Below are 14,935 nucleotides of genomic sequence, written 5' to 3' on the forward strand. Positions count from 1 at the left end.
CAGACTTTGAGATGGTGGGTGCAGAGCCCTCATGCTGCAGATGGGGAGAGAGGTGATCCCATCCCTGGGAAGCTGGGACTCAGTTTCTCTTGCCTTGTTCAGGCTTCATCTGGAAGCATCACCTAGGGTTGAGCCTGAAGATCAGCCTCAGGGAGAGGAAGCATCAGAGGCACTGGGCTAACTTAGCTGTGGGACTTGTGAGCTGACCGTAGCGGGAGGATGTCTCCCACAGAAGGGCCAGGGCAGGTCCTTGGGAGGGCACAGCCGCTGGATGTCTCACTTCTGCTCTCAGTCTCACTCCTATAAGCCAGTATTTTATAGAGTGACTTGTGTGTAGCTTGCACTGAATGTGCTTTGCTTGCTGTTCATTTTCCTTCACTGGTTTATTTTACCTGTGGTGCTCACAGATGTCGCTGCCACAGAACGCCTTTCCTTACCAGTCCATAAGCAGCTCCATGCGGAAGTGAGGTTTCTGGGCACACAGTGCAAGAGGGAGCCCTTGGCGTTCTATGTGTGTTGGAGGAGGTGCCCAGCCAGGCATTTCCAGACCCTGACTTCTCTCCTTGTCCTTCTACAGAGCTGCACAGCAAATTACAGTCCTCTGAGGTAGAAGTGAAAAGAAAGTGTGAGGAGCTGAGTAATCTCCACGGGCAGCTCCAGGATGCCAAGGCAGAGAACTTACAGCTCACAGAGAGAATCCGTTCCATCGAGACGCTTCTGGGAGCAGGCCAGGCCCAAATCACCCAGGTCAGTCATTTCTCAGGCCAGTCCGAGGAGAGGGTGGACTCTGCTGAGCAAAGGGCCTCCAGCCTTGCCCAGTTCCTGTACTTGTGAGCCTTGTGGAACCAAGGAGCTTTCTGTGTTTTTTTCAGGCCGGCCAAGCTGAGGTGGACCAGCAGCAGACTCGGTAAGTTTCACGGAGGGCTGCAGAGCTGTTGCTCCAGCTACAGCCCAGGTTGGCTATGGGTCCCTGGAAGCTGGAGCTTTCACTGGAATGCTTGGTTCTCCTGGGGGGGAAAAATCCTCCTTCAGAATTTTTAGATTTTAGAGTCCACTTGTTTAACCTGTCCCTCCGGTGACTTAGAGGATAGAAGACAGACTTGATAGGGAACAAAGCCTCCTTGCAAGAGTTTTGCACTAGTCTGCTTTCCATAGTTACAGCAGAGTACATGAGGCTGGGCACCCTTCAAAAGAAAAGATACTTCCTCAGCTGTCAGGTTTGGTATCTGGACTCTGGTGAGGGCCCTCCTTGGCTCTCACATCCCGGTGTGTAGCACAATGACAGGAATCCATAAGTTGCTCGTGGTGTGGCAGGAGGCCAAGGTCAGACTTACTGTTTACAACAGCTTGCCTTTATAGAAATAATTCCTTTTTTAGGGCAGCACTCCCATGACCGAACTACCTCCCCCTAGGCCCTGCCTCTTAGAGGTCTCACGCCTTCTTAACACTTGAAGCTTAACCCAAATCCCTGGATGAACATAACAGCGAAACTCAGAGTAAGCTGTGCTGCCCCTCTCCAGTGCTTCGTAAAGGCTCTTGGTTTCTGCAAGGTGTGGGGTTTTTAAGGATTGAGATCCATAAGTCAAATGAGGAAGTGTCCCTTTCTGTTGAAGTAGTCCAGAGCATATTATAGAGTCATTTCATTTGTGAGGTGACTTCCTGCTGGCCAAACTATTTCCCCTCAGTGTCAGTTGCATACAGACTCATACCAATCATTCTCATGGCTGTTTGTTTGCTGTTGGCTAAGGCCAAAGTGTCTGGATGGCCTGCTCAGATCAGGCTCAAGTCTTTCTCACCAGCGCCTCTGGGGCAGATGCCCACAGGCTTGGGAGGTGAGTCCTGCTGCCATGGTCTAGGCCCCCAAAGCAGCCATGTGAAGGAGGGGTACGAAGAATGGTCTTCATCTCCCTGCATCCTGGCAGTGTCCTAGGATAGCAGCCACCAGGATCCCTCATTCTGACTGTTACTGCCAAAGAGTTGTTTCTCCATGTGCTTTGCAGTAATGCAGCTTCCTAGTCACAGCCTGAGTGTCCCCTGGCATCCTCCGGGCTCTGTAACTGGGAGGAGGGGCATGCTAAGAATAAACTAGAAACTCACTTGAAGACCCAGAAGTCAGCCTCTCAGAATGCATGGATGACCCTCTTGTCTCCTGATGATATTTATAAGGTGGAGAGGTTGTATTCGTTTACGGCTTTCTCTTGTGTTTTAAGATCATAGTTTTGAAGCCTGGCATGATAAGACACACCTGTAATTTTAATATTTTAAAGATTGAGGCAAGAGGATTACAAGATTAAGGACAGACAGACCTACCAGACCTTGTATCAAAACAAACAACCTCAGGTTTTTGTGTCACACAGTAAAATTACTAAGATAACTAAGTCACACTCTGAATAAGACCTGCTAAAGTCTGGTGTTGGTATGTTCAGCAGGAACTGGTTGATTTCCTTCTGAAACAGTGTATCTGTAAGTTGCCTGGGTGGAGCCACCCTGTTCTGAGCTGGAGTACCAAACCAAATGTTCTAGAACTTTATAGCCACTGCCAAGGAGGTTATGGTCAGTATGTCCTTGCCACTGGTGTGCATGCTCCTTCCTCAGGGTCTTACCCTGGACATGCTCAGGGTGTTCTGCCAGAAGAGACGATTGTGTAATGCTGGCCTCAGAGGGAGTAACTGAGGGATCCCAGTAGAGCTTTAAGGGTGGATTCAAGGTTTCGTGGGCCTAAAACCCATAGCCACAAAGCCCACTAGGCCAGGTCTGCCATATTCAGACTGAAAACAGAAGCTGTGCCAGACTGAATCCATTATTAGTCATGGTGGTCACGATGGCCATGTGTTCAGCCCATGCTGACTTTATAGTTCATGTTAGTGTGAATTAGAATGCTGGTTTAAAAAGCTTTTGACCATGGCCTCCTGAAAGAAACCTGTGTGTGTGTTCCCTTCTAGCTGACATTGGCAGTCAGATCCCTGCATCAGACTGGTAGCAGCTACTCTGTGCCAGGCTTCTTTTGGCATCTCAGAGTTGCTCAAGCTGCTGGTTTAGAATATCATTGATATCTTATGATTTTGTTGCTGTGAAGAGACACCATGACCACAGCAAGTCTTAAAAAGGAAAACATTTAATTGGGGATGACTTACAGTTCAGAGGTTTAGTTCATTATCATGATGGGAAACTCGGTGGCATGCAGGCAGGCATGGTGCTAGAGAGGTAGCTGAGCATTTACATCTGGATCTGCAGGCAGCAGGAAGTGACAGTGACACACTAACCAGGCTCAAACTTCCGAGACCTCAGAGCCTAACGGCACACTTCCTCCAACAAAACCACACCTATTTCAGCAAAGCCGCACCTTCTGATAGTGCCGCTCCCTATGGGCCTGTGGGGGCCATTTTTATTTAAACCACCACAGTTGACCACTTCTGGACTTTGGGTTTCCTATGTCTGGCTCGGGCCATCTGTTCTACATTCAGTGCAGAAGGTATCACATTAAGATGTCCATTTGAGGCTCATCCCTAAGAGCCTTGAGTATAGCTTTTATTTCTCTATGGTTAAGGTCACTGGAGAGCACTGGAAAGATGGGGACTTGACCATCCTATAGTGTGATAGGTTGTCTTCAGCTAATTCCTCAAACTCAGTCCCAAAACTAGGGAGAAGGAGCTTGTAAGTCTCCGAAGCGCTAGAAGTCAGTGGGCTCTTGAGAGCTGCTAAGAACCGTGGTTCCAGGAGTTCCAGCTGGCGGGACGGCCGCACTGCCCTGAGTTTCAGCGCTAAGGGCCAGGTGTGACCACAGGGAAGGGTCAGCTGACATTGGCTGTGGTGCCCAGAAAGGACCTAGGCTAGAAGAACGTCTTAAAAACCTTACTTCTAACTCTGACTCCTGGCGCTTAAGGTGAGTGGAGAAAGAGGCTAGGCAGCTAGATAGGCTTTTTAAAGGCAGGCAGATGGGAGGGACCTCAAGCTGGGCCAGGTGCCCAAGCAGAGAAGAAATGAGTTCTTGGAGCCAAGACTGAAACCTCACCATCCCCCTCCTCGCCCCCAGTCTCAAGGAGCTGGAGTCACAGGTGTCGTGTCTGGAGAAGGAGACCGGTGAGCTCAAGGAGGCCGTGGAGCAGCAGAAAGGGAAGAACAATGTGAGTAGAGGGGCAGAGAGGAGCCTGTGGGCCAAGTCACCTGAAGACCCTCTGTGGACCACCCAGGCCGCAGGGGACCTGGCTCGCTCCCAGCTCCTTTCCCCGTTGTTTGTGCTGGAAGTTTACAGTGTGTGCTGAGCCGCTCTTCAGCCTCTCCATTCCCACACGGCCCACAGCTATCCCACAGCAGACTGCCCAAGCACGGGGCCACCTCTGGGCTGGGATTGCAGTGGTTGGCCTGGCTCAGGACTTATGCTCCCTTTGAACAGTTCAGGGTAGGGAGGGTGACACTAGAAGCCATGAAGAAGTCATGCTGCGCAGGTGGCATACCTCTCCACTGAGGCTGTACTTGCACGTGCCTTGTTACAGTGCCCCCGTAGAGAACAAAGCTTCCCAAGGACTGTCCAGGCCAGAACTGTGCCAGGGGCCACGTTTCTATTTTGGGGTTAGGAAACTTCCCTCTGAAGAGATAAGCTAGCTCTTCACTTCTCTTTCCTGAAAATGACAGGCCATTTTACCTTGTGCCTTGACCATTCCTACTTCTGGCCACAGCATCTATCTTCGTATATGAGCCACCTGCCCTGAGAGGCCATGTGTACATAGACCAAGGAAAGGATACTTGGTTCCTAGCAGGTCCTAGGAGATTCCCTGGTGTGGACTAAAGGAGGCTCTGTGAGCTCTGCTTTTGCTGAGACCAGCTTGAGGCAGCCAGTGGGGACTGTGCTATAATTGCCCCAAGCTGATTTTCTCTGGTTCCCTCTAGGACCTCCGAGAAAAGAACTGGAAGGCCATGGAGGCACTGGCCTTAGCTGAGCGGGCCTGTGAGGAGAAGTTGCGCTCCCTGACCCAAGCTAAGGTAAGAGCCCCTGTCCATCCTGAGCCCTTTGGTAAGGCCAAGGGTGAAGCACCAATACCCGTCTGCTTTAGCAAACACCATGAGACTCAAAAGCCATGGACGGGCTAGCCTTGGCTTTAGAACATTTCCTGTATCTAACTCTGCCCCCCACCCCCAAAGCTCCATGGCCTCTTCTTTCCTTCTCTCCCTCCTTCCTTCCTTGTCATTTTCCTTAAGATGGAGCGAATAAATCTGTGCCCTGACGCTTTCCTCTGTTGAGAGGAGCGCAGACCCTGAGCAAACCCAGGGTTATGCAGCTTACAGATTTTGTGCATTTTTCATCCTGGACTAAGTCGAAAATTATATTGTATCTCAGGGAAATGTCCTTAGCAGTGAGCATCTGGGCAGTGAAGTCCTCTAGGGCCCTTGGTTGGCCAGGAGCCAGCATGGCATCTCATCCCCAACAGTGGTGACACCTAGAGCTCCCTGCACCTGCGCCCCTCACACATGAAAGGCTATCTCTTGCCAGCATCACTTACACAGGAGTGTCCATCTCCATAGGACAAGCTTTGTAGTAACTCTCTCAGGGTTCTCCAAAGAAAGACCCGGGGAAGGCTAGCCTTAGCCACACTGCATTCTTAGAGCTGAAGTCAGATTCCTGGAATATTGGACTTTTAGTCCTAGAAATGACCCATGAATCTGGCCCACGTTTGTGGCAAATGTGGAAATTGTGGTCTAAGCTGTTACTTTACTTGATTGTCGCTACACAGGCAGATAGAGGTAGAGGGTGACCTCAAATGTCATGTTGTTTGCCTTCATGTATCAGGGATAGATAGCCAGAGTGCTGCTCACAAGGTTTGGGTCCTTGCCACGCCAAGCCTTAAGCCATACACAGCAGTATGGAACTGAAAGTGGGTTCTGTCTGTCTCAGGTTTAGACAAAACTTTTAGGCCAAAGTTCCCTGGAGCCATTCCACAGACTTGTGTCCTCAGGGGATGCAGTTGTCCTGGGCTTTGTTTTATGGCTCCTTTAGGTCTTCTCTGCCTCTTTTCCTGGTGCTGTGCCTTGCGTAGGGGCCTGCTGACTCCCTCTGGAGGACCAATGAGGAGTGTCAGGCTTGGCACAGCTTGGGATGAGTCAAGCTTGGGTCACGTTCACTGTGTTCTTTAAGTTGGTTTAGCTCTGTCTGGTGGGAATTTGGTCCCCTTCTCCTCCTCTAGCTGGAGCTGACCCTCTTCAGCCTCTGTCTCTGTCTCCTACTGGCCCTGACCCTGGTGGCTGCTGGATATGCCCTGCTTCCACCTTCAATTTCCACCTGTTCTGACACCATGCACCTTCTAGCCTGTTCCTGCCCCCACCTCGCCCTAACTGTGCACCTCAGCTTGGTTATTATACATACACGTGTGTATATCCTTGCACACACAAGCTGGAAAGGGAAAGTGTTTGGGACCTGAGTATCTGCTGGTTTACACAAATAACCTGGGCCATAGACCAAACATCCTAGCCTCCTCTGACTTGTCCCTCCCATGCAGTGCTGAGGATGTGCTCTTCGGGGGCATAGGCTGAGTGCTGCCCTTTTCTCTCCATCATCCAGGAGGAATCAGAAAAGCAGCTCCATTTGGCTGAGGCCCAGACCAAGGAGGTTCTGCTGGCTTTGCTCCCAGACCTCTCCATCTCAGCACACCAGGTAGGGAGAAAGATGACTCCCCAGGTCCCCATTGTTAGGGAGCAACCTGGACCCACCATGCCTGTTTCTTTGCAGAACTATGCTGAGTGGCTGCGGGAAGTCAAAGAGAAGGGCTCTGAGCTGCTAAAGAAACCGCCTGCCTCCCTAGAGCCCTCCTTGGTAAGTGACACTGCTGGGCTGGGTCCTCCTCTGGCTCCTGGGAATCAGGAGTCCAGTTTGTTCAGTGAGTCATCAAGAGGAAGGACTAACCAGACTCCTGATTGTCCCTCTGCCCTCAGGACATAGCTTCCAAGTTGAGGGAGGCCGAAGAGACCCAGAACTCCTTGCAGGCTGAGTGTGACCAGTACCGCACCATCCTGGCAGAGACGGTGAGCAGCCAGGGCTAACTTTGGTAGTGACTTAGTGGTAACTGTAGCTTGGTGTTCCTAGGGCATTGCCAGGAATAAGAGCCTGGAGTCTTTGGGGCAGATGACATGGTTCTGTGTGCCCTCGTGTAGCCACCTTGCCCTCATTTCTTTAGCTGGATGGTATTAAGTCAAGAACAAGCATGGATTTAAGGTTTGGGACTAGGAAAGATAGTTACAATAGGGATGCTTGGGCGGGCAGGCAGGGAGGACAAGGTAGGCCTGGAGTAAATGGGGTTGAGCCCTTTAATTCCAAGAATAGTAGGAGTTCTGGCAGCTTTACAGGGCCTGTAGACCTCATTTCCTGATAAAGCCCTGCCAGGGCCAGCTTCTTTCCCCTGTGACACTCAGTTCAACAGTCAGTGGAGAAGAGTAGTGCTGCAGAGGGTGAAGAAGATGTGGTTTGTGTTTGCGGGGTCAAACTAAGGAGGGAGGGGCCTGCCTCAGTGTTGCCTCCCCTCCAGGAGGGTATGCTCAAAGACCTGCAGAAGAGTGTGGAGGAGGAAGAGCGTGTGTGGAAGGCCAAGGTGGGGGCTGCTGAAGAGGAGCTCCAGAAGGTATGGCTGGCCTGCATATTTCCCAGAGCTTGATGGCCACAGCACTGTGGGCACCTAAGCTAGTGGGCCCAGGATGCTTCTCCCAGAGTCTCGTGCCTTATGGGTCTTGTCTTCCCCCTTGTAGTCACGGGTCACAGTGAAACATCTGGAAGACATTGTAGAGAAGCTAAAAGGAGAACTTGAAAACTCAGATCAGGTATGTTTCTCCGTTCTGATGATTGCTTTTTGTTGTTCTATAAATTTGCTGGTCATGTTCTGACACTCATGCCAAGATTGTATGCATCCTTGTTATTTTTTTCCTCACAGACCACATGTCCAAGGAGGCCATCGCTCTTCTGAGCAAGGGCTTTGTCTTGTTGAGCCTAAGTGATAAGGTTTTATAGCCACACTGGCCTGGGAGCCATGAGCTGTGTAGTCTGCCCAGTAGTGGCTTACTTGTAGACCTTAGAATTCAGGGATGTGCTTCCTGGGGGGCCTGCTGCTCTTCAAGCTACTGCAGCAAGCCTTGGCCTTTGGAAAAGTGCCCTCTGTCCTAAGCTTTGCCAGTATATAAGCTTTGCTCTACCCACCCTGAAGCCTGAGGACTTTTCAGGACCTGTTCGATGTTCAATGAGGGGTTCTCTTGCTAGGGACTGTTTCTTTCTGACCTCAGTGTACCTGGTAGTATATTTATCCTTGCTTATTTTGGGGCCAGCCAGACTCGATAGCTGTCGTTCCCACTCGTATAATGAGGGCCCCTGCTGGCCACTGAGAGGTTCTGACCAGTGTCCATGTCCGTCCCTGTTTAGGTGAGGGAGCACACTTCACTTCTGGAAGCGGAGCTGGAGAAGCACATGGCAGCTGCCAGTGCAGAGTGCCAGAATTATGCCCAGGAGGTGGCAGGGGTGAGTGAATCCACCATTCCTAGATTCTGGTCCTGAGTGGCCTCTGCCCCATGAAGCCTAGGTTTTTCTGAGTGGTTCCCTCTTCACTGTGGAGAACTTGTCAACAGGAGCCTTAAAAGCTAGGTTTTCAGGTTTCACCCGAAGCCCTGCTGATGCCCCTTTGCACTGACAGCCCTGAGGTGTCTTTGGGCAGATTTCGGAAAGGCGGCCCCGAGGCAGGGCAGGGCCAGAGCAGCACGTCCTGCTCCAGCTGGCCTTTCAGCATGCGGCCTCTCCGCAGGTTTGCTGCTGTCATTTTTAGCTGCCACTAGATTTCAGTCTGCTACAGTCTCCTGATTTCAGGAGATCTCCCAAGCCCACACCCTCATCTGGTTTTGGTTGCAAATTTTTGCTCTTTAACAAGAGATGGTGGGCAGGTGTTTCTAAAGCCTGGGTGTGCCTTCCTAAGTCAACTGACAGGAAATGGTAGCTGGAGGACACTTGCCCCTTCTATGTCAATCTTCCGGGCTTGGGTTCCATCCCATGGTTAGATATGGACTTACTGGAACCGATTTTCTTTTCTTTTTTTCTCTCCTCTACCTCTCACCTGGCTGTTTCCCCTGAAGTTGAGGCAGCTTCTGTTAGACTCTCAGTGTCAGCTGGATGAAGCCAAGAGTGAAGCTCAGAAACAAAGCGCTGAGCTTGCCCTGGTAGGTTGGCTTATGTCCTGGGCTGGGGAGTATGGCATTGGGGTGTGTGTGTGTAATATGACATTGGTGTGTGTGTGTGTTGTATATATGTGTATGTGTGTGATTAACTGGGTGGTGGTGTTTTAACATCCATGCAGAGACTCTGAAGCTTAGCAGGTTCTGCCATGCTTTAGTCCTGTTACATAGACTTGGTTGGGACTTTGGCAGGATGCCTAAAACTCGGAGCTGGGCTTGTAGTTGCCAGGGGCCAAGATATTCGCATTCTGTTTCCCATCTTCGGGAAGACCTGTCCACTGCTCAAAACTGAGAGCTCAAACAAACAAACAAACAAACAAACAAATGAGAGCTGTGAGACGACAGCCCTGTTAGCCTGTCTCGTCACCTGCCCAGTCCAGGACATCACAAAGGGTCCCTTGGTGCCTTTTGGTGGCATGCCTTTGCTTTCTGTAGGTTTTCCTGCTTCAGTGGTGGCTCAGGCCCTGCCACTACAGTTACACAAGGCAGCCTGCCCCCTCTGGCCCTCTGTCAGGCACTGGGAGCAGATAATCCTGCAGAGATGTGAGGGGCTGCACTGTGCCTTGGAGGCCATTCCGTTTTCCCGGTTTGCAGCTGCAGTGTCTGATTGCATGCCCCAGCCGCTTGGCCAGTTGAGCTCCTTCTTCACTGGGCTGCCTCCCCCACCCCACCCCCCAGCTCTGGCTATTGGCAGCAACCCACTCAGCCAGAGCTGTGGTCTGTTGGATCTGCACAGTCATTTTGAAAACCTTGAAGTAGCTGTCAGCTTCTGAAATTTGGAGATGGAACATGGGGAGCTCTGGCCAAGAGACCACGTCTGCTATGTTAGGCTAGCATCCTCCACGCTGTCTTCTAAGTCCATCGTGGGCGCCTAGCTCACTGGATCCCATTCTTAGGCCTTGCTCAGACTACCACACCAGAAGTGGCTGTTGTCTAGGCCAAGTTACCTGAATGAATCTAAAGCTTTTTCTCAGCCATTTGCTAGGTTGAGTCTGGGTGAGAGGCCTCCACCCCACACCACCCCCAGGCAGTATATGCACACAGAGTATGCCTGCCGGGGGTTCTTGTTATCTTTTAACTGTGCCCTTTGGTTTCTGCCTGTTGGGACTTTTGGAAAGGAAGACTTGGGGTGGCCTTCCAAGTAAAACTTAAGTGGAGTCTGAGGCTGCCCATATTTCCTGAAGAACTTGTACTTGAGTTCTAACCACAGGCCTCTGACTGGGACCTTTCTCAGGTGACTGTGTGGTCCTGACACCTTTCAGATGGGAGGCCTAGAGAGGCTAGTGACCTCCAGGCCTCCTCTATATTGTACATCTTGGCCCCAGCAACAGAACTCAGAGGAATGAGGCATTACAAGGCAATAATACCATCTTTTCTGAGCCCCCCAAAGGCCATGAACAGGAGACTACATCATTAAACTGGAGTGTGGCATGTCGTTAGCTCTGTCTGTTCCATGAAGACTCCTTGGCTTTGTGAGGTCTACATCCATTGAAGTCACTTTGCTCCAGGGACTGGAGGGTGGCGTCAGCTGACTTCAATAAGCACCATGGCTCTCATTGGCCTGGAGGCTTGTTGGCTCAGAGTGGAATGCGTGGTTCTGGCCTATCCCTCCTCCCACAAGGGTTCTCTCTCTCTCTCTCTCTCTCTCTCTCTCTCTCTCTCTCTCTCTCTCTCCCTCCCTCTCCCTCTCCCTCCTTCTCCCTTTCCCCGTGTGTGTGTGTGTGTGTGTGCGTGTACATGTGTACCTGCATGCCTTTAGCTGTTTATTTGCACAAATGCACCCCTCCCTGTTTCAGGTCAGGCAGCAGTTGAGTGACATGAAGAGCCACGTAGAGGATGGTGACGTGGCTGGGTCTCCAGCTGTCCCTCCAGCCGAGCAGGACCCTATGAAGGTTAGGGTGATGAGCTGTCCTAAGATGTGTCCCTAACTCCCCAGGTAGTACTTAGGGTGGGCAGCCTCTGTGCTGACTAAACTGTGCATAGTAGGTGTTTCCAATCCCCACTGCTAGCCACCCTCTCTACCCTGCTTGTAGAGTCAAGAGCAGGTAACCAGGGCCTTTAGTCCTCATAACACCAGGGGCTCCTGGACAGGCCTGCAGCTTGGGTTTGGGTCTGTAGCACAAAGGGGATTTGCCTTTAGCTATGGCCATTTCCTGGGTCATTGCTAGCAGGATATCTTCTAGTGTTTTGACCAAAGGAACAGCTGCCAAGAACAGTTGGCCAGAGGCAGGGACCTGTTGTTGGGCTCCCATTGTGAACCTGGGATCAGACTCATGGCTTTGGGGTCTTTCTTATCCTGTGTGTCCTGTGAAAGGCTCCTGGAATGGTAATGTTTCCTCAGCTTCTCTTCAACTTCTCTGCTTCTCTCTTGAGTCTGAGGCACTGTTTCTCCATGAGGAAAGTGCTAAGTGTGACTCCCCAGGGCAGGGAAAAGCCCAAGGAGTCCTAGAAGCAGCTAGAAGGTGGAGCTTCAGTTTGGGTCTGTCCCCAGACTGCAGTCACATTTGTTGTGTCTCCATACAGCTGAAAACACAGCTGGAGCAGACAGAGGCCATCCTGGAGGATGAGCAAACACGGCGGCAGAAGCTCACAGCTGAGTTTGAAGAGGTTAGCCCCTGCCAAGTGGCCCTCAGTCCCTACACGCTTTCAGGGCTTCCCAGCTTAACCACCAGGTGGCACCTGGACTAAGAAGCTCTAGGGCCCCAGTGAGTGGGCACTAGTACTGAGTCTACCCGAGGAACATTGTGGGTATCCACATCTTTGGGGGATCCTGAAGGCCTGGGTGCTTGTAGATTATGTCCAAGCTTCTTGCCCATGTGGATCCAGGCATGTGGATTAACCTGAGCTATTGCCTTCTTTGGCTGGGGTTGCCCCCTACCCCAACCCCTAGGTGAATTTAACCAGGTTTGACCTACTAGGCCTCTGACTCAGACCTTTCTCCTCTCTGACAAGGCTCAGAGCACAGCCTATCGGTTACAGGAAGAGCTGGAGAAGCTCCGCTCTGCTGGCCCCCTGGAGTCTTCAGGAGTAGAAGAGGTTACACAGCTGAAGGTAGAGGATGGAACTGGGGTACCGGTTGGACTTGTAGGTCTTCAAGGCTTTGGTCTTAGTCACTGTTCTATTGTGAAGAGACACCATGACCAAAACAACTCTTATAAAATTAAATATTCCCTGTCTCGAAAAAAGAAAAAAAAAATTAAACATTTTGCTGGACGGTGGTGGTACATGCCTTTAATTCCAGTCCTCAGGAGGCAGAGGCAGGCAGATCTCTTGTGAGTTTGAGACCAGCCTGGGCTACAAAGTGAGTTCAGGACAACCAGAAATGCTACATGGATAAACCCTATCTTGAGAAACAAAACAAAAAAAGTAAGAATTGAATTGAGGACTTGTTTACGGTTTCTAAGGTTTATTCCATTATCATAGCAGCACACGTGGGTTTGAAACAGTAGCTGAGGGCTACATCCTAATCCACAGGCCAAGAAAGAAGTGGACTTTGCATGGGCTTTTGATACCTCGGTTCTCACCCCCAGAGACACATTTCCTCCAAAGCCACACCTGTTCCAGTAGGCCACACCTCTTAATCCTTCTCAAAAGTGCTACTTCCTTATGACTAAGCAGTCATATATGAGCCTAGGGAGGACGGTCATTCTTACTCAAATCACCACAGTCATTCATGGCCTTGGACAGGGGCCAGTCCAGAGAACCACCGAGGCACTGGCTTCCCTGGCCACACCTAGTGGAGGGCACTTGACAGCACTCAGTCACGGCTCAGTCACAAGTTAGTTGTCAATTAAATGTAAGCTCTATACAGCTTGAAGTCATGTTTTAGGTACACATGTAGTGACCTTCACACTGGGCAGTGCACAGTAAACCATCAGGCCAGGAAACTGTCCTGGCAGCAGCTGAAGTTGGCAGGACACAGGCAGCATTGTCATTAAAGGCTTTCCTCCCAGCCAGCACTGTCTGCCTGAATAACCAGATACCTGCCTTGTGCTCTTGGAGGTCCTCATAGCTCTCTTCTTCCGGTATATCACATGGGGCCTGACTTCTCTCAACCCTCTGGCCCACAGGAGAGACTAGAAAAAGAGAAGAGGTTAACAAATGACCTGGGGCGTGCCGCCACCAAGCTTCAAGAACTTTTGAAGACGACCCAGGGGCAGCTGACAAAAGAGAGAGACACAGTGAAGAAGTTGCAAGAACAGCTGGAAAAAGCAGTAAGTACTTGGTGCAGGTTGGACTGCAGGGCTAGCCTCCATACCTCCAGAGGTTTTGGTCCATGCTGTTTAGGGCCCCATGGAGTCGACACCTGCATCGCTAACTTGTCTTCACTCTACGGCCTGTGTGGGCCTCTTGGGGCAGGACCAGACTCTCAGCCACACTCACCTCACCTTCCTCTCATCATAGGGTCCCATCAGTCCCTCTGCATGCACCCCCCAGCCCCTGGAGTCAGCTCTGTGCCTCTCAGAAGGTCTGGAGGTTATCTGTGGAACTGTCCCAGGAAAAGCTTTGAGGGTCCTGGGCATGGGACAAGAGGGGGTGCCTTGACTCCTGACTTGGCTTTTCCTTCATATCTCCACTTTGTTTGCAGGAGAATGGTAGCAGCTCAAAGGAGGGAACCTCTGTCTGAGTCTCCTCGGCAAACTGTTCAACTTACCAAAATGCCTTACACATTCCTTACAAATAAACCAACCAACACAGCGTTATCCAGGCCCAACTTCCAGTGAAGCCATTGGAGACAAGTCTCAGAACCACAGAAATAAATCTTCCAGACCCCAGTCTGTAAAAGAACTTTTGTCACATTTGATAAACACTATTCCCGGGAGCAGCCCTGGACCACCTCGAGCAGACGCCAAAGCCCTCATCAACGCTGACAGACCGGGGTGTGCTGGGAGTCCAGAACGCTCGGGATTTATGTCAATCAGTGCAATTGTCTGTATTTCTCAGTGGGGCCGGGTCGGGGAGCAACAGGCCAGGTGGTGAGTTCTCAGAGGCCGCTGAGCAGACTGGAGGGCTTTAGCCCAGCCCAGCAAAGCTGCAGCCCTCACCCCTGGAAGTTGCCAAGCAGAACTGACATGTGACTGCCTGGATGTCAATGCCATTAAAACCAACGTGTTGCCCGGCACTGGGGTCTTGTCTAATCTTCTGACACTACACACCTGAGACCACACGGCCAAGCCCCTATGAGCCACCAAGGCATGGCATGTGTCAGTGTTGATGAACAAGAAGGTGCTGGAGGGCTGTCCTGAAAGACGGCGCTCAGCTGTGGGGGAGAGGGTAAGGCTGAGACGGAGACTGTCAGCAAGGAACAATTACACCTGTTATGAACCCCTCAGAGGCCATTGGGGGAGAGGGGCCACTGAAACCCAAGAGTTTGGTTTCCCACTGGGAGGCCGAATAAGAAGTAACAGGAAAATCAATACATGCATGAGTCCAGCTATGGATAACTCACGGGAACTCTAGTCAGTGGTTCTCAACCTTCCTAATGCTGCAGCCCTTTAACACAATCATGTTGTGGTGACTCCAGCCATAAAATTACTTTCATTGCTACTTCATAACTGTAATTTTGCTACTGTTAGGAGTCGTAATGGAAATAGGTTTTCTCCTGGTTTCAGGAGACTCCTGTGAAAGGGTCACAACTCACAAGTTGACAATTACTGCTTCTAGTAGTCTGAGGGGAACTGAACCTTACAGGAATAAATTTCATGAAGCCCAGATGGGTTAGTAATGGGGGAAGACCTGG

At 51.0% G+C, this 14,935-nt stretch overlaps 1 protein-coding gene across 2 annotated transcripts in view; it reads left to right on the forward strand.

The window, feature by feature from the left end:
* Positions 1–14,627, forward strand: part of Rrbp1 (ribosome binding protein 1) — a 65,415-nt gene extending 50,788 nt beyond the window's left edge. The window contains exons 9-24 of one of the 2 annotated variants that reach the window (XM_057780628.1): positions 578–747; positions 873–907; positions 4,034–4,124; positions 4,888–4,980; positions 6,554–6,646; positions 6,722–6,805; positions 6,925–7,014; positions 7,515–7,607; positions 7,732–7,803; positions 8,396–8,491; positions 9,097–9,180; positions 10,992–11,087; positions 11,719–11,802; positions 12,148–12,246; positions 13,266–13,409; positions 13,784–14,626. In XM_057780628.1, coding sequence (XP_057636611.1) covers positions 578–747; positions 873–907; positions 4,034–4,124; positions 4,888–4,980; positions 6,554–6,646; positions 6,722–6,805; positions 6,925–7,014; positions 7,515–7,607; positions 7,732–7,803; positions 8,396–8,491; positions 9,097–9,180; positions 10,992–11,087; positions 11,719–11,802; positions 12,148–12,246; positions 13,266–13,409; positions 13,784–13,822 — 1,463 coding nt within the window. In that variant the 3' untranslated portion in view covers positions 13,823–14,626. Of the gene's footprint in view, positions 1–577; positions 748–872; positions 908–4,033; positions 4,125–4,887; positions 4,981–6,553; positions 6,647–6,721; positions 6,806–6,924; positions 7,015–7,514; positions 7,608–7,731; positions 7,804–8,395; positions 8,492–9,096; positions 9,181–10,991; positions 11,088–11,718; positions 11,803–12,147; positions 12,247–13,265; positions 13,410–13,783 lie in introns of both variants that reach the window. The other variant, XM_057780629.1, reaches the window with a different exon arrangement.
* The last annotated feature ends 308 nt before the right edge of the window (positions 14,628–14,935 follow it).

Source organism: Chionomys nivalis, chromosome 9 (assembly GCF_950005125.1).
Source record: "Chionomys nivalis chromosome 9, mChiNiv1.1, whole genome shotgun sequence".
Classification (NCBI taxonomy): Eukaryota; Metazoa; Chordata; class Mammalia; order Rodentia; family Cricetidae; genus Chionomys; species Chionomys nivalis.